At 37.5% G+C, this 22747-nt stretch overlaps 1 protein-coding gene and 1 long non-coding RNA gene across 2 annotated transcripts; one reads left to right on the top strand and one right to left on the bottom strand.

Annotated features, from left to right (window-relative positions):
* The first annotated feature begins 365 nt into the window (after nucleotides 1–365).
* Nucleotides 366–5392, top strand: LOC113299885. Its single transcript, XR_003335238.1, has 4 exons — nucleotides 366–520; nucleotides 741–804; nucleotides 1980–3364; nucleotides 5265–5392. It is a non-coding gene; the product is annotated as an uncharacterized LOC113299885 (long non-coding RNA).
* LOC113299884 lies at nucleotides 5169–8436 on the bottom strand. The gene is made up of 4 exons (XM_026548981.1): nucleotides 7353–8436; nucleotides 6850–6922; nucleotides 5738–5831; nucleotides 5169–5578 (listed from the first exon to the last, which is right to left on the bottom strand). The coding sequence occupies exons 1-4, from the start codon at nucleotides 8421–8423 to the stop codon at nucleotides 5503–5505; spliced, it is 1314 nt and encodes a 437-aa protein (XP_026404766.1). The 5' UTR covers nucleotides 8424–8436; the 3' UTR covers nucleotides 5169–5502.
* Between the last annotated feature and the right edge of the window lie 14311 nt (nucleotides 8437–22747).

The following is a 22747-nucleotide window of genomic DNA, read 5'->3' as shown; positions in this document are numbered from 1 at the left end:
CACACAACATTCTCAACCTCAGGATTTAACTGCCAACATCTAAAAAACTTATAAGGAATATCAAGCTTATGTTCTTGGTGAAAACATTTAAGCAATATCGGAAAATGATTAGAATAAACTCTACCCAAATTTGTATGAGGAAGAACATACAACCATTCATTATTCATAAAACCCCTATCCAGTTTCTCAAAGACTCTTGAACACCAAGTATAAGGATTATCAAAAGCAAAAACTTCATTCATATGCATTTCAACTAAATTAGTTTCGATAAAATCTGGCTCCTTGCTTTTGCAAAATAAAATTGAAAGCAGACGTGAATACAGACCCTTGATTCGTATTACCCTAATAAATCCTAGCCGTTAAAAACTAAAACCCTAACTACTTAAACTCAGCATCTTCACTCAAATCTCCTTACTTCTTTCGCTTCTCTCACTCTCACCAGTTGCCTCCACCACTACTCAGTACTCACCGTCGAACCACCTCCATCACCACCTCTCCATCGAGAGCACTACCACCTCTAGTAAGCAGTTTCCTATTTTATTTCTCCTCCTTTCGTTTCGTCTTCAGATTATTTTTTTTTCTTGCATTTCTAGGGTTTCTTCTTCTGTTTGGGTTTAGGGTTTCAATTTGTTGAAGTAAACCAACCGATTGATTTCTTTTTAGTTTCTGTTTATCAAACGATTTTTGTTGTCAATCGATATGGGTTTTAATTATTTTTTCTGTTTTTTCTTTATATGCAGAAAGACTGAGAGGAGCAGCAGGAGTTCTTCATCTGTATAGTTGCGTTAAGACTTTGAGGAGCAGGTAACAGATTTTTCTTTTCCATCCAGAGATTTTTCTTTGTTTTTATTGATGTTCATGTCATGTGCTCTAGAGTCGTTCTTTTAATCCAGGATATATGGGATATTTGCAAGTGTTCATGTTTCAGTTTGATAAGATTTGAGATACTGTGCATAAATCTTGAGTGTGTTATTTTGTTACATAACTTTTAAGCTTTCTGCTTTAAGAAAAAGAATGAGTTGCCATGAATGATGAACTCAAGATTATTGGCTAGAAATTGATGCTGTAACATAAGGATTGCAATGGATAGAATTGCAACTAAAGAACCATTTTTTATGTGGGAACCTTGGATAGTCATGATCCTGAATTGGGGCTTGTTAATTTGTTCAATGACTGCGAGCATGATAGAACACTAGTTGTTTCAGACTTGGGAAAAACTAGACTGCATAGTATATATTTGAGCTTAAAAATGAATATAACTTGGATGCATCTAATTCCCTGCCTAGGTCATGATGTGAAGTTTCTTCTGATATTCTTGTGCATGAGACTACAGCTTTGGATGATAATATTTATGAACTGGAGCTTGATGAATTGTTCTATGAACATGAGCATGATATACATGTTTCTTAGGGAGAGTATGTGATGCTACCAATGATCTTACACATGAAAACAACTTAAATGTGCCTACTTTTCTGCCTAAGTCAAAAACTGAGACTCTTCCGCCCAACCTAGATTTGGTTTGTAACAAAATTGTGAAGCCAACTTTTCTAAGAGAACCTAATCTAGGATTGGAACTCTGTGCCTCTCAAGCCCTCTTGGACTATTTTGCAGCCAAATATAATATCTTCAAGGAGTCACAGTTGGAATGTGTATTTCTGCCTTACCCTGACAAAGCTCACTTTGAACTAGATCTTGTGCATGATGCACCCCTGAAATTGTTAGGTTTTGTGTCCAAAAATACATATGTTGAAAAATCTTGGTTTGGGGTAGCTCACACAGTCTTGCTTACCCTCTCATGTTATCTATGTTTGAGACTCTTGATATTTCTGCATCTTGTCTTTTGGGTTGACCCAACATCAAGTTGAACAAACGAGGAAAGCTTATTGTATGCAGATATTATAAAGTTAAATGACGGTGATTAAGAGCTTTTTTCCTTATAAAATTAATTTAATTTGTATTACTTCGGCATCTGATTATAGGGGACTGCCACCGGATACAGCTGTATTGTCAGAGAAGTCGATACCAATGATGGGAAGATTAAAGTTGTAGTTGTTGTTGCTGCTGCCTTTGAACCTGAAACGATACAGGTGCATGAACTCGAAGGGCTGTGCTGGGAGCAAGCGTTAAACACGGGCTTAAGTGCATCAAGGTAACTTGCTATTGTACTTCAGCAATTTATCAAGTTAAAAAGGAATTAGCCGTGAAGAGAAAAATAGGAAAGAACAATAAGTATTCAAGGCACATGAAAGATTTGATTAATCGTATTATTATACTAGATTCAGAAGTAGACTATTCTGAGATAGTGCATATGTATTGAGGTGCCAAAGAGGTGGACAACGGATTCTATACATATGCATTATCTCAGAATAGTCTACTTCTGAATCTAGTCTAATTCATGTGCCTTGAGTACTTATTGTTCTTTCCTATTTTTTTTTCACGACTAATCCCTTTTTTACTTGATAAATTGCTGAATTACAATCGCTAGTTACCTTGATGCGCTTAAGCCCGTGTTTAACAGCTTGTTCCCAACCACAGCACAGCCCTTCGAGTTCATGCACCTGTGTCGTTTCACATAAGATTTTGAAATGAATGGGGAACTGATACATTTAGGGGGATTTCTCATAACTGATGCGGATGGCACACCCTACAATCCAGAAGGAATTTGATTTTGAATCTGCTCATACTCAAATAGAACCAGCTACAAACTTGCAAGAATGAGTCGGATTCACAGAAACCTCTGGGTTGTCAACTGTAATAGTCTGTAAATAGTAATCGCTAACTCTCTTTTTGTGAAACCCCTTTCTGGGTTCTAGCTTATAGATCTTGGTTTCTCTTCGGGGGTGATTTCCTCGTGGTCCACAGAAATGCTACATTAAGACTAGATTTCAAAGCACAATTCTGTTGAATCCAAAAATCTTTTTAACTATAATCCTTTGGAAATTTTAAACTGGTGATATAATCTCTTTCTTAATTTTTCTTCTTGTTTTTATCAGCTCTGGTATTTTCATGATTTAAAATTTTGTTCAAGGATGGCGAGGCACTAACCCTTGTTTTTGCAGTGTAACCTTGTTTTGTGATAGTGGTGCTTTTCATCCTAAACTATTAGATCCGAAATCTAAGCAATTCGCGCATATTCTCAGGAATAAAATAGAATAAAAATCAAAAGGACCATTTAGGGATATCTTGTCTGCAATCTCCCAATCCCAAATATCAAACATTCAAAAACTCGGAAATGGTCATCTCCCTAGGAATTAAACCAAAACCATTACTACTTACCATTTATCCCCTAATAGCAGAAGAGAAAGTTCAAATGGCTGCTAATGGAAATCACTCGGATGAAGGTCAAAGGAACGCTGCAAATAAGGTCAGTAATTCTAATCTTGATCTCCAAAAAAAAAGAAACTCTAGTTTACTTAATTTACAATTACCCCCTTCCTCTCTTGATTTCGCTACTTGCACATTTGATTTGCTTGAAAGTAGTTTCTTGCAAGTTATGCAATTTTCCAATTAAAAATTTCACTTATTAGATTTGGTTTTTTCAAGAACTAGGTTTTCACTGAATTCTAAATTTTCAATCCCTAACCCTTAACTTAAAGATAACACTACTAGGAATTTCCTGAAAGATCTTACAGATCAAATGGTCCTTCCTGACTTGATTTTCTTTTGGGAAACTAAAAACAAAGTATAATAAAATGAGGTTCTACACTGCTAGATATGGGTATCCTAATGCTGTGTATGCAGAGCTAATAGGTTTATCTGGTGGGTTATGTTTGTTGTGGAAGGTTATGGAACTATCAATTGAATATGATAAATTGTTTGATTAAGCTTGATGCTTGCTGACTTGTTCGTAAGGCGCTTTAAATCCTATTGATAGAGCTACCCAATGCTCCCATTTAACGGACATTAGCCAGAACTATGAAGATAATTGGATTTCTGTAGGAGACTTAAATTTTATCTTGTCTGATGATGAAAATTCCCTTCTTAATAATTCTGGTCTTTATAGCATGCATTATATTGAGAATCCTTTCACTTTGTTAGGCTTGACAGGGCTGTGGCTACTCTGAATTTCTGTTCTCACTTCCCTAATGCTACACTTTTATCATTTGTTTCACTTAGGGAGCGACCATTGTCGGATTATGTTAGTGACATCTAGAGATAACAACTCAACAAAGAAACCATTTAGGCTAAATAGAACCTGGTTTAGAGACCCGTCTTGTTCCGATGTTATTAAGATTAGTTGGTCGGACAAGAGAAATGGATCCTCAGCTTTCAAACTCATTAGGATTTGCAGGATGCAACAATCACTTTGTTGACATTAGTACTCAATCACTTTGGATGTATTGTAGATGGAAACAGGTATAGCTAGCTCTACGACACCGTCCTTTATCGATTGAATATGCTTGATTATAGAAAATAATCAGATTCAACCCACTTTGACCTAGATGTCGGTGTTGAGCAAACCTGGTAGCTTTTCTCTGCACGTGGACGGCATGGACACTACATTCTCAATTCAACACAGAAAGATGTTGTGGATGTTGGCATTGGAGGCAGCTTTTTAGGTCCCCTCATTGTACAAACTGCACTTCAGACAGGTGTGTTTGTTTCGTGCAGTTTGTCTGTTGAAGTTTTGTTATATGTGGTTGTGCAGCTTGTTGATGATCGATTCGTTTGTCCTATTAACTTATGCGAGTCCCGTTTGTAACAAGTCGAATGTGTTTTCCCTCCTGTGTGTTTTCATCTTCACAAACATCATATCTAGGCGGTTTGGAAGTTCCTTTTTATGCTTAAAATCACTTTTTTTTACAAGACTTCTGGTCAGTCCTTTTCATTTTTCTCAATCAATAAGACTGAATCGCAATGGTGCAACATCTGATGAGTGGTCCTGTGATGGTGTAACAGCAAGTATAAAACTATGTGATGGTGTAACTGCTATTGCAGGTTAGCATGGAGAGAAATGGCCAGAGTGTGTCAATTGATGGTAGTTCTCTCCTTTGGAGGCAGGCAATATCACTTTTTTGTTTCAGTACAAGATTCCTCTAGTGAGTGTGAATCTAGTTGATGTCTTCACGATGCATTGGTGCAACATCTGATGTGTGGTCCTGTGGACATGACTTGCTAAGATGTGTAATTGTCCTTATGTTTGTTTCGTAGGTATGTGAATAGATGAATTGAATATGACCACTCACACATCAACAATTAAGATAATGCGGAAAGTTGCTTTGAAACTGTAAGGCATCAACTTACAGTGTACTTTGTTTTGACAGTTGACTAAAACCGGACCTGGAGGTGATCGTGGCAGAGGTTCAACTTGACCAGCTGCTGCTTCTACTATCACCGCTGCATCAAGAGGAGGTCATGACAGGTGGGTTTAGAGGAGGTCGTGGCAGAGCTGCACCAAGTACTAGTTCAGGTAAACTATTAGTGGTGGTGGGGGAGCTTCACCTAGCACGAATGCTGGAACTGGAACAACCAGAGGAGCACTAGTGCCAAGGTAATCCAGTTTCACTTGGAGTAGTAAATGTGAGCAACCTGTTTGCTTTTGGGATGATTCGCCACTGCGCCAACATTTTTGGAATATCTGCAAGATATTAAGTCAATCAGAAGCCCGCTAAGGAATGTCCGACATCTCTGGAACCGGTGTTTTTAATAACTTAAGAAGAATAAATTCAAAATACAGCTTCTAGCTTTGATAAAGGAAAAGTGCGACTTAGACAACCAAACAGGTAGGGTGCATTACCGTGTGAAGAGCTCCATAAGCCAAGTGATTCTTTCACAATCATTCTCCTCAAACTTTTTTAACAATGTATATTTTTTCGTCTTGCTAATGCCACCTGAACAAAATAAGATAGCCATCAGTGAATTTCAAATCTTATACCGAAGCAGCTCTCAGTGAGGATGAAAGCAGGAAGGTATACAAATCAATGGTTCTTCATATAGACAAAAAATACGTAAAAAATATAAGACCAGATGATAGCTCATCACTAGAAAATAACTAACTGCCGAATCAACAAGCTTAATTGAACTTTTTATAAATACCCCGCCAAGAATATCACACGACTTCCAGAAAAAATGAGCAGACACTCCCCATCATAGAAAAATCATACAGATTGCGGACTGAATTGAGTAGATAAAATGCAGTTGCATACTCAATCAGGCCATGTACACAGAGAATCATCTTGTTTTTCTTCTTAAGGACTCCAATTTCTTTCTGTTTAGATGTGAAGAGCTTTGGTCAAAGATATATTCTCCAGAAGTTACACCTTGACAAGGGAGTAGATCCAACTTATTCGCAAAATTTGAAGCAACTCTTAATAGTTAAAAAAATAAAATAAAAAGTTTGACGAGCCTATCAAGTCGTGAGAGGGGAGTTGGCTAAAGAGAATAGTGTGATGGGCCATTAGGTCGTGGAGGTGTTCGCTAAAGAGAAGAGAGTGCGGGCTCATTGTTCCCAAAAACTTTCTCAATCTGTTATATACCTGCTTTTCATATTCATATTACTAAGGCCTGACAGATTGTTTAGAAACTTAGAGAAAGGGACATCTAGATTTATGGTAGGGATGTAGGATCCAAAGGGATGCTTCTCATAATCCAGGCCTAAACACCCAAACGTAACAATTTTTTTCTGAGCCGTCAATGTGTCTGACCCCTGATTTATCCTTTTTGTCTAATGGACTGGTAAATCATACATTTAAATGGGCAACAAGGTATCCAAAGGAAGAGACCATGGACTAAAACAAGAATCTTTAAGATATGCAACTATATCTCGGAAATCTAGGCACTCAAAGACTAACCAACAGACAAAAAAAAACATCAATAAGTCAGTTAAGCTACAAAATGTGCTTGGCTTACCAGTTAACAATTCGATTAGCGATATAAGACGTTCTTCAATTTCTTCTTTAACATGCATAGTACTCCCATGAATCTGAGAAAGTAACCAAAGTAAATATACTAGATATATTTCAGGCAAAACAATCTTATACAAGATCATGTGTTTCCAGTTAGTACTAATAAAACTTCCAGCAACATAAGCCACAAAAACATATGCATACCGAAATCCTCGAATGCTAGTTTAAACCCCTTGGTAACAAACTACATTTGTGTTGGATGATAATTCCACAAATCATTGTCTCTAACTAAAGGAAGGTGATGGATAATAATTCCACTTGCCATATACTTTTGGCTCAGTGTTACTAACCTTGCAATGTCCATGTTTGAGCATGCAATTACAATGTTCAGAACCTTCTAATTATAATAACATAATAGGCAGAATTATTCACAACCTAATTATTTATACTTAGAAGAATTCTTCAGACATGATGTCGGATTATTGTAATAAAATTTAAGAGACTTACCATATCCATGGAAGCAGGGAATATTGCAATGTCCAATCCCAAATCCTCATTCTCAAACTTGTCAGAAGCACAATCTTTCACTATATCAAGTACCGCAATCGCAGACCCATAAATATAATCACCCAATTCTTGCCCATCCTGTAAAACTTTTATCATTGCCTCGACTCCTCCAGAGTTGACAAAATGTATTTTATTATCCAAATGCTCTAATAGAAAAAATAAACAATCAAAAAAAGTACAAGGGAGGTCTTCTTCTTCTTCTTCTCTTTCCTGTTCTTCTGTTTTTTCTTCTCCAGGACTTGTAAGAGCTGAAAGAGCATCTATAACAACAGGTAGAGTGCCCGTTCCCAATACAAGTCTATTTTTGTAACTACAAAACAAAAGAGTATGTAAAAACCCCACAGCACACACTTTTACATCCCATTTGGTACCTGTAGTTGCTTCAAACACCCAATTCATCAGTTTGCTGTTACTGCCCGCGGTTGTTACTACAGCTGATCCTCCGTGAAAACACATTTGCGCAATAGTTTGTACTGCTCGTAAATCATCATCTTCAGAAAACTTACCAAGAGTAGAAACAAACACTTGTAAGGCTTCCATTTCAAATAGAGATTTAACCAATTTGGCAACTTGTTCCTTCTGACTAGGAACTTCATAAGCCACATGAGTTAGCTCTTCGAATGTCCAAAGAATACTACTAGCTAAACGCTTCCCGCATTTATCATCTTTCAATAAATTAATCATCAATGGAACAGCCTCCTTAAGATCTATAACCTGAGGAAATAAATGACGAACAGTACTATAAAGTATTTTGAGATTTCTGAAATATTTGATTACTTTTATAAGTTTCTTTTCACAATCATTCTTCTCCTCACTACGAGCTGCTGCTGCTGCTTTGGTGTAATCTTTAAATAGTTGTATGAAGGATGCCTCAAGTTCATCTGGTGTTTTAGCTTCAGCAGGAACTCTGCTGGGCTTCTTCTCTCTAGGTCGAGCAACTGAATGGGTGATTTCAATCCCAGGCATAGGGAAAGATGCTGGATCGCGACGGCCGAACGTTGTTTCAGCCATCTATACTGCACAATCTGCGAGGCTCAACTGTTTCTAGGGTTTCTTAGGAATCGATAATACGATTATATAGGCATGGCGAGTGGTTGAGATATTTCGTTTGCCTCGTGAATCCAACGATCCATAAGTTATTCCCTTCATTAACAAAAGCAAAAATAAAAATTAAGTTATTACAGTTTCAAAATTCTAAACACACGTATAGGAGTCTAAATATGTGCACCCCTTTAAAACCACAATGCGCATTGTGGCCCTATTGATCGGTTGGATTAAATATAGTGGTTTCCCGTTTTTTCATCACTTTTTCTATTTTTAATTAGTATTTTAAATTATATTTAAAATAATAAAAATTGTCATCATATTTTTCTCTTATGGGATTTCTTTTTTCTTTTCGTAAGTTAAATGCATTCAAAGACAGACTAACTTAGGACAATTTCTATAGTAATGTTCAAAGTCAAAATTTTGTTGATCCAGGTGAATGGTCAAAGGGGATTCTCCACTATAGGAAAGAAGTGGGTGGTTGACCTTCAAGCGGTAGGACGAAGTGCTGCCGCTAGCGCTCGTGGTATAAACGTTGGCTCTTGAAGAACCAACGCTGGCGCTCCAGGTGAAAACGCTAGTGTGCTTAGCAGAGCCGCTAGCGTGTAAATCATGCCCGCCAACGGCTAGTTTCTACCTCCATAAATACGACTCGAGTTTGATTCCACAAATTCACAACAATCCTTCATCCGATCAATCTTTTCTTAATTTCAATTGCTTTCGATTTTCAACCATTAATTCTGATTTTGATTCTTCTGAGGAAGATATGGAGATGGATGACATATTGTATGAAGAAGAGGAAGAAATGTGTATGGAGTTTTTGCGTCAAATGGATGACGATGCAATTATAGATAGAAGAAGGTAAATTTTTATGTTGCAATTACAAATCGGGATCGTACCAAAGCCTTTAGAGCGATATGAAATTGCGACTAGAAGATGGACGTGGCGCGATCGACATTTTTACCACGAAAAGATGATACATGATTATTTTAATCATGATTGTGTCTATTCCGTAACCCCAACTAGAGCGGTGTTCTCACTAGGCCTGTCAACGGAACTTAACGTAACAAATAATGGCTCTGCCTCTACCGTTTGCCGTTTAAAGATAGGTTAACCGTTATCCGTTAAATGCCGACGGAATTGTAAAATCCAAAACCATTGCCGTTACGTCGGACTTATCGGCTAACGGTTAATTTTCCGGTATTAACCGGTATGTCACAGGACAACACAAAAGCAGGTTTAAAACACAAACCAATTACATAGAATAGTTCTAAATCCAAGCAAACAAGTTCTAAAACATACAGATGTTCATGTTCTAAACCAAATTACATGTTCAGATCATCACATGTTCTATCAAAAGAAAAAAACCAAGTTTTTGCAAAAGAAAAGACAAAGGGATGCCAATTGCATCTGCAACTGCAAATGCATTCCTCCATCTCCAAATTCTCCACTGCCAATGCCAACTGCATTCCTCCTTAGTCCTCAACTTCTGCATTTTGAAAGGAAAATGAAAAGTGTTAGACAGTGATGTCAGTGAAGAAACTTAAGTTGGCAAAGTGGCAATGTCAGTGCAATAAGCCAATAAAAGTGGCAATGTCAGTGCAATAAGCCAATAAAAGTGGCAATGTCAGTGCAGTCACAACTATCAGTAAAAGCTAGTAAAATATTAAGATATAAGGAAACTTACCAGTAACACAACTATTGCTCTCACTGAGAGTGAGATCTGGCAGCCAATCACCCAAACAAAGCAAAGCTTCAACAAGATCTGGAGCTAATGAACTCCTGTGAGATGTGAGAACTCTGCCACCAATACTAAACATGGATTCTGATGCTACACTTGTCACTGGAACACCCAATACATCTCTTGCAATCCTTGAGAGAATTGGGTACTTAGCAGAATGATTCTTCCACCAACTTAAGATATCAAACCTCATTTCTTCAGCAGCTGTGCCTTTAGGAAGAACTGGTTCTGCTAAGTATGTCTCCAATTCTGACTTCTCAACCTCAAACATATTGTTTTCCATAATGAAATCATCATAACCAAATCCATATGATGTTGTTGTACTTGTACCTGCACAGCTCTCAAATGCAGTTGAATGCATTGCAGTATCAAAATAATCTGGAGCTGTAGTGTTTGTTTCATAAGCACAGAAAAGAGCATTGAGTGCAAGCTCAAATTTGTTATAGTGACTTTTATAGTGATCCACACCATATACTCTCTTCATAACAAACTCCACCCATTTAGCTTTGTACCTAGGATCTAAAACAACCCCAATGCCCATCAAAGTGTTACTTTCTTTCCAGTAGCTATCAAATTTCATCCTCATATTATTGGCCATGTCTCTGATGTACTCATGCTGACTTGATTCCCATATCTTAATGCATCTATTAACTTCTTGCACCCCATTATAATATAAATTTGATGTGGGATACTTAATCCCAGCAAATTTGGTTGAAATGACATCAAACAATTCCAAACATTCACATATGTGTACTCCTTGTTCCCACTCCTTAGAGGTTGGTAGTATCTTGAAGTCATTATCTAAATCAGCTAGCCTAACAAAAGCTTGTCTCAGAAAGATTGTATCCTTTAGCATCTTATAGGTGGAGTTCCACCTGGTATCCACATCTAAACCCACAAACCTTGAAGAAGGAAGCTTAACTTGAGCAATAGAAAATTCAAATCTCTCTTTTCTAGCCTGACTTGCTTTGACATATTTTACACACTCTCTAATTGCATCTATAAATGGAGCAGCCACTCTCATTCCACACCCTACAATCAAGTGTAATACATGATTACTACACCTCATTTGGAACATATCCCCATTAAGAACTAAACAGTCTTTGCTATCAAGCCATTTCTTCAGATGGTCCATCATAACATTGTTGGAGCTAGCATTGTCAGCAGCAACAGCAAAAAGCTTAGTATCTATGTTCCAAGCTAGACATACTGATTTCACTACAGATGCTAGAACTTCTCCAGAATGTGGTGATGGCACTAAAGTATATGCAAGTGTTTTCTTAATCAGTTTCCAATCATCATCTATGTAATGCATTGTCACACAGCAATAACCATCCTTTGTATGCTTACATGACCACATATCTGTTGTTAAACTACACTTAGATGTAATTGTCTCAAATTGGTCTTGTAATTCTTTTTTTAACTCAGTTCTTAGTTTCATGATATCTTCCCTAACTGTATTCTTAGTGTAAAGTTTAGCAGCAGAATTTAAAGACTTCACAAACTCAACAAAATATGGATGCTCAACTATAGTGATTGGATAACCATGTTTAGCAATCATTTTGGCAACTAGTATCCTAGTAGCATCAGCATCATACTTCCAATTAGCAAGCTTAGTTTGTGCATTACCTGTTCTGACTGTAGTAATCTTTGTTTGTCCTTTCTTGTTTGCAGGCTTTTTTTGGCAAGTTTTGGCATGGTAATGCAAATTTCTGGTTCCTTGGCTACTGGGTGAAGTCATTCTCTTATTACAATGTTTGCATTTAGCTACAAGTATCCCAATCTCCTTACCTTTTACCATCTTCTTTTCAGTTAACCTTTCAAAATCATCCCAAACATCAGACCTTACTGCACGCAGTTTCTTCTTTGCTTCAGCTATAATTGGATCTTCATCTACTTCTATTTCTTCTACTGCTTCTTCTGTTGCAACAGCAGCAGGTGTTGATTGAATTCCTGATTGTTGAACTTGAGATGCAGAAGGTAATTCAGATGCAACTGAAAGTGATTGAGAGGGATGACTTCTTTTTGATGAACCAACGCAATTGGATGCTCCTCTTTCGCTTTGGGTCATGATTAATTTCACGAATTGAAAACCCTAATTTCAATTTTCTTCTCTCGTTTGTGAGTTGAAGAACAAAAGAAGATGAAAATGATGTTGATTCGAGTATAGTAACCTAGGTATAGATGAATGTTACACGTGCTAGGCACACGTTAGCGGTTAACGGAACTAAGGCTAACGGAAATAGGTCTTTCGTTGCCGTCACCGTCGGATAAAATTAACCGCTACATTATCGGTAACGGATAACGGATAACGGATATAATGGAACTAAACGTAACGGCAACCGGGTAATCGGATTCGGCTAAACGGTTAACGGATTTCCATTTACAGGCCTAGTTCTCACTCCCTGCTCATCACAACGAGACACGGAATGTGTCAAGGATTACTCTTACCTTCGGGTAAGTTGCTTCTCGGCTTGCAGGCAGCCGGTGTAAAAACTTCGCCGCATCTCTGGAGATAAGATCGTTACGCGGTGCATCTTTGCTCGACCTGGTACTTTATACTAGAAAAGAGCTTTGGATTTGGATTTGTGTCTATTCCGATGAGGATTTTCAGGAACGATTCCGCATGGGCCGCAACTTGACGCAAAGGATTATTGTCGAGCTTTGTCAGGTACAACCTTTATGTATGAGGCTTTAGTCCCGAAAAAAAGCTCATTGCGGCCCTCCGTCTACTATGTTACGGGGTACCGCTCCGCGGATTCCACGGATGATTACATCCGTATTGGGAAAACAACTGCGTTTAGGTATCTCAAATTGTTTTGCGAAGCAATAGTCGATCATTTTGGTCCAAACAAACATCTTCCATCAGGTTAATCATTAATGTTGGATGGTGGCTTTGCGTTGAATTGTGTAAGAATTTTGAATCGTAGCAAACCAATGAGTCAACTACGATTTTTGCACTCCTCAGGTCGTATTTTGCTCTCCTTCTAACAAAAATCTTTAGGTTTTTGCTTTAACTTTTTCTTCCCCCATCTCTACTGAAAGCCAGTCTCAAATTCTAAACTTTCTTCTTCCTTGTTCATTTTCATATTGTGGTGAAGCTCATCAAACGTTTCAATCAGTTTGGTGTAGATTAGGTGCAACTCTGAAGATGGAGGTCATCAATGGAGAATCTTCTCTTCTTCATCATCATTAGCACCAACAGCTAAGTATTTTCTCTTAGGAAAACAAAATCGAAATTTTTGTGTTTTAATTTCAAAATATAGGGTTACTTCCTTCTCTACTACTACTAGTACTTGTGAATCTTCTCCATCATCATTTGTGGTTCCTTATCTGATTAATTCATGTGGATAATCACAAAATGAAGCTTTTACAGCTTCTAAAAAAATCAATTTCAAAACCAGTTCCAATCTCGATTCAGTTTGAATTTTACTCAAATCATACGATTTACTAAATCCCACATTACTAAATTAATCCCTAGATACCCAGCCATCCTATCATTTAAACCAGATAAAAAACCCTTAAACCAAAATTAGATTTTCTCAAATCCAAAGGGTTTTAGGAACTTAAACCCTTGCCAACTTCATCTTAAAAGACTCATTGATCCTCAGGCAGAGCTTTAATAAAGAAATGGTTTAATCATTTACAAACCACATTTCTCAGAGGTATAAATGGATCGACAGCAATAAGCGAAGCCAATTGGAAAAATAAGATGGATGTTTATAGGAGATGGGTTGGTCTGAGGATCACATTCAAACAACATTTAGGAAGACTCCTAGTTGTATAGTGGCGTCCGAGAATAAGATTATGGCGGTGATGAATTTTCTTGTGAATGAAATGGGTTACGAGTCTTTGTGTATTGATGAAGAAGAGGATTTTAGTCATTAGTTGTTCAATTTAGCTTGAAGAAGAGGATTATCCCAAGGTGTTCTGTTATCAGGATTTTAGTCTCCAGAGGTCTGATCAAGGAAAAAGTTCCTATAAGCACAATGTCGACAATAGTAGGCAAGTTTTTTATGGGGAAATTTGTGACAAGATATGAACAACAAGTACCTGAACTATTGAAGATATTCCAAGGTTAGATGGATGACCAAAAGTTACTTTAGAACTGAAGGATTTTATGAGATGAATGCGCAGCACTGGTATGTTGGTCATCTCAACTCAAATATTTATAACGTTAGTACCTTTTGGTTTATGCATGTTTTTTGTGTGACCACTTTTGTATGAACAACTAGTAGAAGAATATATATAATGATGTAGTTTTTTGAATCTTTGTTAGAACATATGTTTATTTACGACTACTGCATCGTATGAAGCATATACGGGTTATGTGTACTGGTTCAACATGGTTGGATGAAAAATGAGGTAAATGAAAGCTTTACGAAAAGATTCGTTTTTTTCTATGTTTTGAGATTTATTTCATTGGTAGTCTCCAGTCCAGTAACCACTGGATGGCCTATCCTTTTTTCTAAATAAGTTATTGTACTGCGACTAGCTATTGGAAATCAGTTAGACACCTCATGCAACATCAACATACGTGTCATTGCTGCTAGGATAATTGGACGTCTTGATGGACATGCTGCTAATGCTGTCAAAGCGCAAGTCTTTATCATATTGTCTCTTTTAAAGTTCTAGTTTGTTTGAGTATCTTGAGTTAATATTATTGAAACTTACTTTCAGAAGGATGCTCAAACCAATGTATGTCTCGAATATAAGAACTTACAATTAAAAATTTATTATTTCTTAGTAAATCTTTGGAGTACTCAGAGATCACAGAAAACCTTATTGTAGATTGATTATGAGATTTTGTTAACAAAATTGTAGTTTTGCCGAGTCTTGAAGGTGTAAGATGGAGGTTTTGGTGCACTTAAAGAAACAAATCTCGAATTCTGTTGCATTTTGAGAGTGTGGGTCTTCCCTCGCTTAGGAAGAGAAATTACGGGTTCTGTGTATTGTTTCCACATGATATGATAGAAGATGGGGTAAATGAAAACTTTACGAAAAGATTTATATTGATATTTATTTAATTAATAGTTCAAGTCCAGCGACCATTGAGTGTCCTATTCGTGTTGCTCAATAAGCTATACTACTGCAACTAGCTATTGACATCGGTTAGACACCTCCTGCGGCATCAACATAACTGCTAGGAAAACTGGGTGTCATCATGGACAGGCTGCCGCAAGAGCTTATTTGGCAGTCAAAGCATACTTGCACAAGTATGGTTCTTTCCCTGGTTATGTTGTATTTTGAATGTGTGGTTCTTTCCTCATTTATGAAGGAAAATTAGTTTTTATTTTTGCTTCCACTAAAGATTGGAAGTTTAGGTTTTGGTGAACCTAGTGTGAAAAAAGATGCTTCTCAGATGAAGCACTACCAGCTCCCAGGTATCCACGCTACTGTGTAAGTTCAGTCGAGTCTGGGCGAGTGTTCTCGATCAGAGAGAGTCTATGGTTATGTATGTACTTTTTGAGGAATTAATAAGATCTTTACTTGTTGACGATAATGTTGGTCATTTTAATTACAAAGCAGTAAAATTTTGTTGCCGCTTGTGGCCCGTATTATATTTACCTGTTTACAGATTTTGATTGAAAACAAGAAGATGAAAAATTGAAAATCGTTAATAAGATTACTGAACAATATGTATTATTGCTCCAATGAAATCTAAATTAAGACCTAAGTTTAAGCTAATGAACTTTTATGGCATTGTACAACTTAAGGTGATTCATAGACCTGATTTAGACAGGTTCAAGATCAAAAACATTACCGAGAAAGATTAAAAATTGAGATCTCTTTTCAGGTATGTAGTTTGGTCTAGTATATAAGTATAGATAAAAAAGTTCCAGTTTCTCAATATACTGGTCGAGAATCCTAGTGGGAGTTCTATGAGATTTCTTGTAACTAGCACATCCACAATGTGGAAGAAAAATTACAGACGCCCAGTCAAGATTTGGTGCCACATCCAATTCTTTAAACGCTTTGGTCCAACCAACTTTTGCAGAAGTGCTAGGTCCAGTACCAATTGTTGATGGTGGTTTTTAGCTTAGGGTTAAAATCGTAAAACCTTGCATCTGATGTGATGTCACTCTGTAAGGAAACGTAGCCACGAGTGTTAGCCTCTCCTTAGGCATATTTATTGAGCCTTTCAATATATTTACATGAAATTTACCCAGACTGGCGAATGTAGCAACCATCCCACATGTTCTGTAAATTTCTGCGCCTTGCCTATATTCACTTAATATAAGTTTCTTTGAATGCTTTTTGTGCTATCTTTCCCGGCTGAACTCTTTATGTTGGTATGGCATGACAATTTGTGTTCACTCGCAGCGAAGTAGCACGAATTTCCAAATATCAAGGATAAAGTTTTTGCATAAGGTATTCAATCAGAAAGCATGCTGCTCTCTGACAATGAGCTTAAAAGAACTCTATGTCAACACATATAATTCAATCGATTACCGTGACTAATTTGCAAAAGCTAAGATTTTGCGCTTTGCGCAATATATCAGACCTTGCTTGTCGAAATCAAATATAGGAAAGCTAGGTAATTAATCTTCCATGGATTAGTAGATGCAAAATCTTGCCCAGAATCATAAAACAAGGAACCACATGATAGGAGAAGCGGCGAAGATAGGTGTGGCCATGCCTTAGTCCAGCTGATACCATTTGCCATTGGCCACGCCCCATCCTAAACCAGCCATATTTCCCTCAACCAATCAAGTCACTCTAAACTCGCCACACACACATAAGTTGTGGATGGGCCCATACTTGCCGGCCCCATTTCCCATCGACCAATCAGGTCGCTCTAAAGATTTCATCATGTCTTCCTCGTATGTCGATGACATGGCACAGTCGTGTTGTGAACTGGAAGCTTCCCCGTCTAATTTCTACAGGCGGTAAACATGTCCGCCCTCCGGTCACGAAAAACGCTTGAATTGGGTATTCTTTGTTTCGACTGCAGTCTTTTTATTCCCGACAATAGGTCTCATCCGAGGAGGGCTAAAAACGGACTTGGCATTTCCCTTTGTTTGCTCCTCGGGCATAAATTCATTCCACTTAAGGAGGATGGTGAATTGCTCCGACTGTTTTCCTTGGTCTACGATAAGTTGTGTATAGAAAACTGCATCCGCCATATAGGCCTCCTCCGGTCCAAATGGATTGTTCGTAGCTGGAATCCGGAATTGTTTTCCTCCAATGTTAATCTTGACACATTGGTGATATGTAGGCGCGACTACTTTATGATTAAAGAGCCATCATCGGCCCAACAATACATGAAAGGTGGTATCATATTCGAGCATATAAAAAGTGGTAAGCGCTCTGATAGATCCAATCTTCATCATCAGATTTACTATTCCTATTGCCGTCTGATTCTTTCCTCCAAATCCCCTTACAGTTGTTGCACATGTTTTGATTTACGATCTTTATACTCCTAAAGTCTCCAGCAAATGCAGGGAAATCATGTTAAGGGATGCTCCGACATCTATGAAAGCTCGCTTGAGGGGCTGCTTGTTGATATGGGATGTGAGGAACAAGGGCCGGAGGTACTCTCCTGGATATCTTATATCTTCGTTAGTAAAGGTGATAGCTTCCCGTGGCAACGGGTTATACGCCTTTCTGGACGCGATTGATGCGATAGCTTTAAATGCTTCACGAATTTGATCCTTGCTGAAACCAAGCGAATCAAAGAATTGTTGGGACAAGACCGTTTGGGTGAATTTGATGGAAACTCCGGTTGTATCTTAAAATATGGTCGTCTCAATCGCCTCATACGCTTTTTCATATTTGTTGTCTTCCCATGGTCGCCAGGTTTACTCTTCTGCGGGTTCATGAGAAATCATTATGACTTGATATTGAGGGAGCGGATATTTCTGAATGCTTTGTTCTCCTATTTTCAGTTCACCTCTGGCTCGTTTTCTCTGTACTATATAACGTAGAGAGAAACATTCCACGGTCGGATGATGAACTCTTCGGTGATAATGGCAATACTGCTCATGCGACTTATTTGTCGCGGTATGTTCTGTAGCCACATGTGGCAGAGTATCTTCTTTATTAGCTATCCATTTCTCAAGAAGTCCTACTATCTGCTCCCTGCTGCATGGTAGTGGTGGTGGCGGATTTGGTCTTCCTCCGTCCGCTCTTCCACCTCTCTTGCTCGGCTGTCCTCTCCGATAAGGGCCAAAAGCAGTAACTTTTCCTCTGTCACCTCCCTGATCATTTGATGAATCATTTACGGTGTGTTTGCTAGTTGTGTCCACCTGCTCCGGAGTTCATAACCTCCGTGCAGTCTGATATCCGGACCGCAACCTCTTCTACCTCAACGAAAGTTTGGAATTTGAAATTTGTCAAACTTAGCCGGAAGATTGCATCAATTCCTCGAATACAAATTTCCACCAAGCGCTCTTCTAGGATGTCCTCGTGACATTCAAGTATGAAATCCCGGAAGCGAGTGATGAACTTCCCAATTTCTTCTCCAACCCGCTGGGTGTATCTTCCCAAATCTATTGATGTGACTCTCCTCTGGGCGGAATAAAACTTCTTCAAAAAGAGTTGTATCATGGAGGAAAATAAACTTATACTTCTGGGTTTCAAATTATCATACCAGGTAAAAGCATTGTTTGTAATTGACTTAGGAAATTCCCTCATGGAAAGGCTTTCATCCTAAGCGTATGCATTTATCGCTGATGAAACGACTCACATGTTTGCGGGCATTTCCCTTTCCTCCATACGTCTTGAATTTCGGTGATATGTAATCTTCAGACGATAATCAGCAACCTCCGTAGAGTACAATGGATCTAATGAATCGTAGGCGTTGTGTTTGTTATTCGATAATTTTTCTCTAGATATTTGGCGATCGCATCCTCTGTCATGCTCGGAACTGTGTTCTTTGTGTTGGAAGTTTCAGTTATTACCGTGCCTTGTTCTCTTGCTCGCTTCATTCGTCCGCGTAGCTCTTGTTGCTTCTTAATGGATGTCTAATTTTGTAACTCGGACATCTCTTGCTCGCTGGTATCTGCCGCGGCTTTCTCTTTAAGCGATTATCCTTTCTTTTGGAGCGTTCCTATATTTCAGGATGCTCCTGCTCCTTGTACTATGGGTGTCGTGAACACCGCTTGGAAGTGTATCTCATCATCCCTTTCCTCATGCACGTCTTCTACGAAAACACCATCCGGGTTAGGTACTACTCCGCTCGCTGGTACTTCTTGGCTCGCACTTGGGAGTATCATGCTGGAAAAGAAGCTAAGAACCTACCACTGTGGTCACAATGTTGATGGGTAAACTTCGGTAAGGAGGAACTAGCCTTAATCACAGAAATTACTCCCAAGGAGAAGGTAGATAGGTAGAAGTAACGAGGAATTAATTATGATCTCAAAAAGTGTACCCTCCTTCATTTTATAATATCCCTCTTACTAAACTACCATTTTATAACACCCATAAGATTAACATATTACTAAACTACCATTTCCCTCTTCTTTAGTTAATATCAAACCCTAAAGGGCTTTCTCTCTTATCCAAAGCCCAACCTCCTTAGCATGTTCTTCTATGGACTAATACTTCCATCTTAATGGGTTAGGCCTAGTCCCCAAGTTTCCTTATTCCTAAAGGGGAACCCTTGATCCGTTAAGGGAACGTTGTTTCTAGGATTAATTATTTTCATGTATCAAAAGAGACTGATTGGGGATTCAACTGTAGTCCAGTCCGAAGTTAGCTTGGAGTATGATAGTGTTTGTAGCGTCTTAATACAATGTGTATTCAATCTGGACTAGGTTCCGGGTTTTTTCTGCATTTGCGGTTTCCTCGTTAACAAAATTTCTAGTGTCTGTGTTATTTCAATTTTCGCATTATATTGTTTTATCTTTATAATTGAAATAATACAGGTTGTGCGTTTATATCATCAATTAGAATAATCCAACCTTTGGTTGTTGATTATCATTGATTGATCCTTGGATATTTGTCTTTGGTACCATCCAAGTTATTCCTTGTATTTGATTAGAACTCGCAGTTCCTTCTTGAGTAAATCAAATCAATAAAGAGATATAAAATCGTTGATATACTTTTAATTGATTGAGCCTTGTTGATTCTCTTAAAATTATATTCGAGTTTGTCCATACAGATAGCAAAGAGAAATATTGGGTGGTGTTGTTAGACCCCCGCTTTTTCAATTGGTATCATAGCAGGCAAACACGTTTAAGACCTTACAAGTATGTGTTTCTAGCAATCTGAGTTTGAGGACAGAATTTCTTACGCATACCAAAATTCCTCTTAAAGATTTCAACTGTGTCAAGTATCTCGGAAATACCTCAAAGGTTTACTCCTTCGATGATTCTTTCGAATCCCGAGGTAGGAAGACTGTCTCATCTCGTGTTGACTACTCTTCCTCCAATGAGACATTGGACATAATGGCAAAAACTGAAATGGAGCTCACCAGAATTTCAAAAAATTCTACTGAGTTTGTTGATCTTCAGAATCATGATCAGCTCATCGATGAATTTGAAAAGTTTATTGATCGAGAACATGTACTCTATAACATCATAGAGTCATTCTCTAAGGATATTGAGAAACTTCTTCAAGAAAATAATCTACAGCGTGAAAAGATTTGGGATCTTGAAAAGATGATCAAAGAAGGCTCAATTAGAGAAAAATGTTTGATCAAGACGCATTCATCTGATCTTGGCAGACTTCGTGTTGAGAAAGAGAAACTTGATGCATCGCTTGTTAGAGAAAATGGACAGTGCAAATCCTTGGAAAAGGAAAACTCTGCCTTAAGGAGAAATTCTTCTGCACAAACTAATTCTCATGAGTTACATTACAGAATGAAATTTTCTCCATAAGAAGATTGAGAAAAGTTTTCATAACTTACAGTCTTCTCTGGTGGCTATGAAATCTAAACAAGTGCCAGTTGTTGCTTCTCTTTCACGAACTTGTACCTTTTGTGGGAAAAGGAATCACTATGCTATCCATTGTTTTTCCATGAAGAAACAAATTTCTAAACTTCGCAATTTACACTAGTCCAAATTCAGGATTTTAGGACACTTGGTGTTTGCGAAAAACAACAGATCCAGTGTACCGTTGAATATTTATAGTTAGGATATGTTAAAATAATAAGAATCTTATAAACTACACTTTAAATATGTCATTTTATTTAGTTTTTATTTCACCCCATCCCCTATAAGTTCCACCCAGCAGATAAAAAATAATGATAATTCTTACCTACCAAAAAAAGGAAAAAAAAACTTTCGAGGGATTATATGTCGTTGACAATTAAACATCCGACGGTTAATATTTGGGTTGGAAATATTTTAGGATCCGAATGAATTGGTATAGTCTAATTGAAATTTACAATTAATTTTTGACCTTTGATAAAAGGATCCTACAACCGACTCTTAAAAATTAACTCCTAAACATCTCGAAACTACTTGAGTGAAGACTCAAATCAGATTGAGAAATAATAATGGCCTCCGTAGTCTCCTCCATTGTGGTTTTATCAAGACGAAACCTTCTCATAACCTTTCTCTACCTATTTTTTATGATTTTCTTTTTCTCATATCATTAAACATATTGAAGTGAAGAAATTGTGGATAGATCTGGGGGCGAAATCGGTAAGGGTTTTTTTGATTTTGATTGAATTACCGAAGTTTCTTATGAACTTCTAATTAAATCTAGGGTTTTCATCTATTTTTTGGTGATTCACTCAATGTTTTTTAGGTCTAATCTACCTCTTTTTTTTTTTTGAGAAATTAAGTTAGGGTTTTTTCTGGGTTTACGATTTTGATTCATCGTTTTGATTTTTATTATGACAGGATGCGAATAGATTGATTAAACAATCGAATAGATTTAGTCAGCAAGTTGGAGAAATCATTATTCTCGTTACTGCGGTGTAATCAAAATTATCGATCTGGGATTATTTTTGATGCCTATAGTTCACTTGAGAAATCTGCTAAGTAAGGAAATCTTGAGATAATGAATCTGCTACGTGCCTAAATCCTGATCATGTTACTAACTTTTTGGTATGTTGATATGTCATTTTTATCTTGATGATATGAAAGGGAGGATTCGATTATGTTTCAAGCTCTATAGTACGATCCCATTTCTTCTTTGTGTGGTAGTTTTTTTCTTTATCAAATTACAGGTGTTTGTAGCTAAACCTTCTCCGTTCTCAGAATTTACAAGTTAGTATGTCTAGTTCGGCCGTGATAAATTTTATTAATTTTATCTGTAACTTTTCTGGTTTTCTATTCTGATGTACATATTCCTAATTGTTATGGTAGTTAAACACTAAATCCAACAAAATAAAATCAATTTCCATTGCCTGATATATACATGGCATCTCAGAAAGAAAAAAAAAGTATGTTGATAAGAACTTGCTTATGTTTTTCCAATGCGTGCAACATGTAATTGATTACTTGGCTCTTTAGGATCTGTTTGGCAACTTTGAATTTGTTGTCGAAAGGGTTTTCGTCTGCCAGGGAAATGAAACTCCTGAACCAATTTTTCAATCTAGAGTTTGTGTACCATTACCACCTGTCTACTGTTTATCCATGAGAGAGACACAAAACCT

This window comes from Papaver somniferum, chromosome 7, assembly GCF_003573695.1.
Source record: "Papaver somniferum cultivar HN1 chromosome 7, ASM357369v1, whole genome shotgun sequence".
Taxonomy (NCBI): Eukaryota; Viridiplantae; Streptophyta; class Magnoliopsida; order Ranunculales; family Papaveraceae; genus Papaver; species Papaver somniferum.
The sequence above is the reverse complement of the archived record's forward strand: the minus strand, read 5'-3'. Positions and strand labels throughout refer to the sequence as shown.

Coding starts and splice junctions, on each gene's coding strand:
- LOC113299884 (XM_026548981.1), bottom strand. CDS start 8,423: ATGGCTGAAACAACGTTCGGCCGTCGCGATCCAGCATCTTTCCCTATG. Junction 6,923..7,352: donor TCCCTGCTTCCATGGATATG/GTAAGTCTCTTA, acceptor TTACTTTCTCAG/ATTCATGGGAGTACTATGCA. Junction 5,579..5,737: donor CTTATGGAGCTCTTCACACG/GTAATGCACCCT, acceptor AATATCTTGCAG/ATATTCCAAAAATGTTGGCG.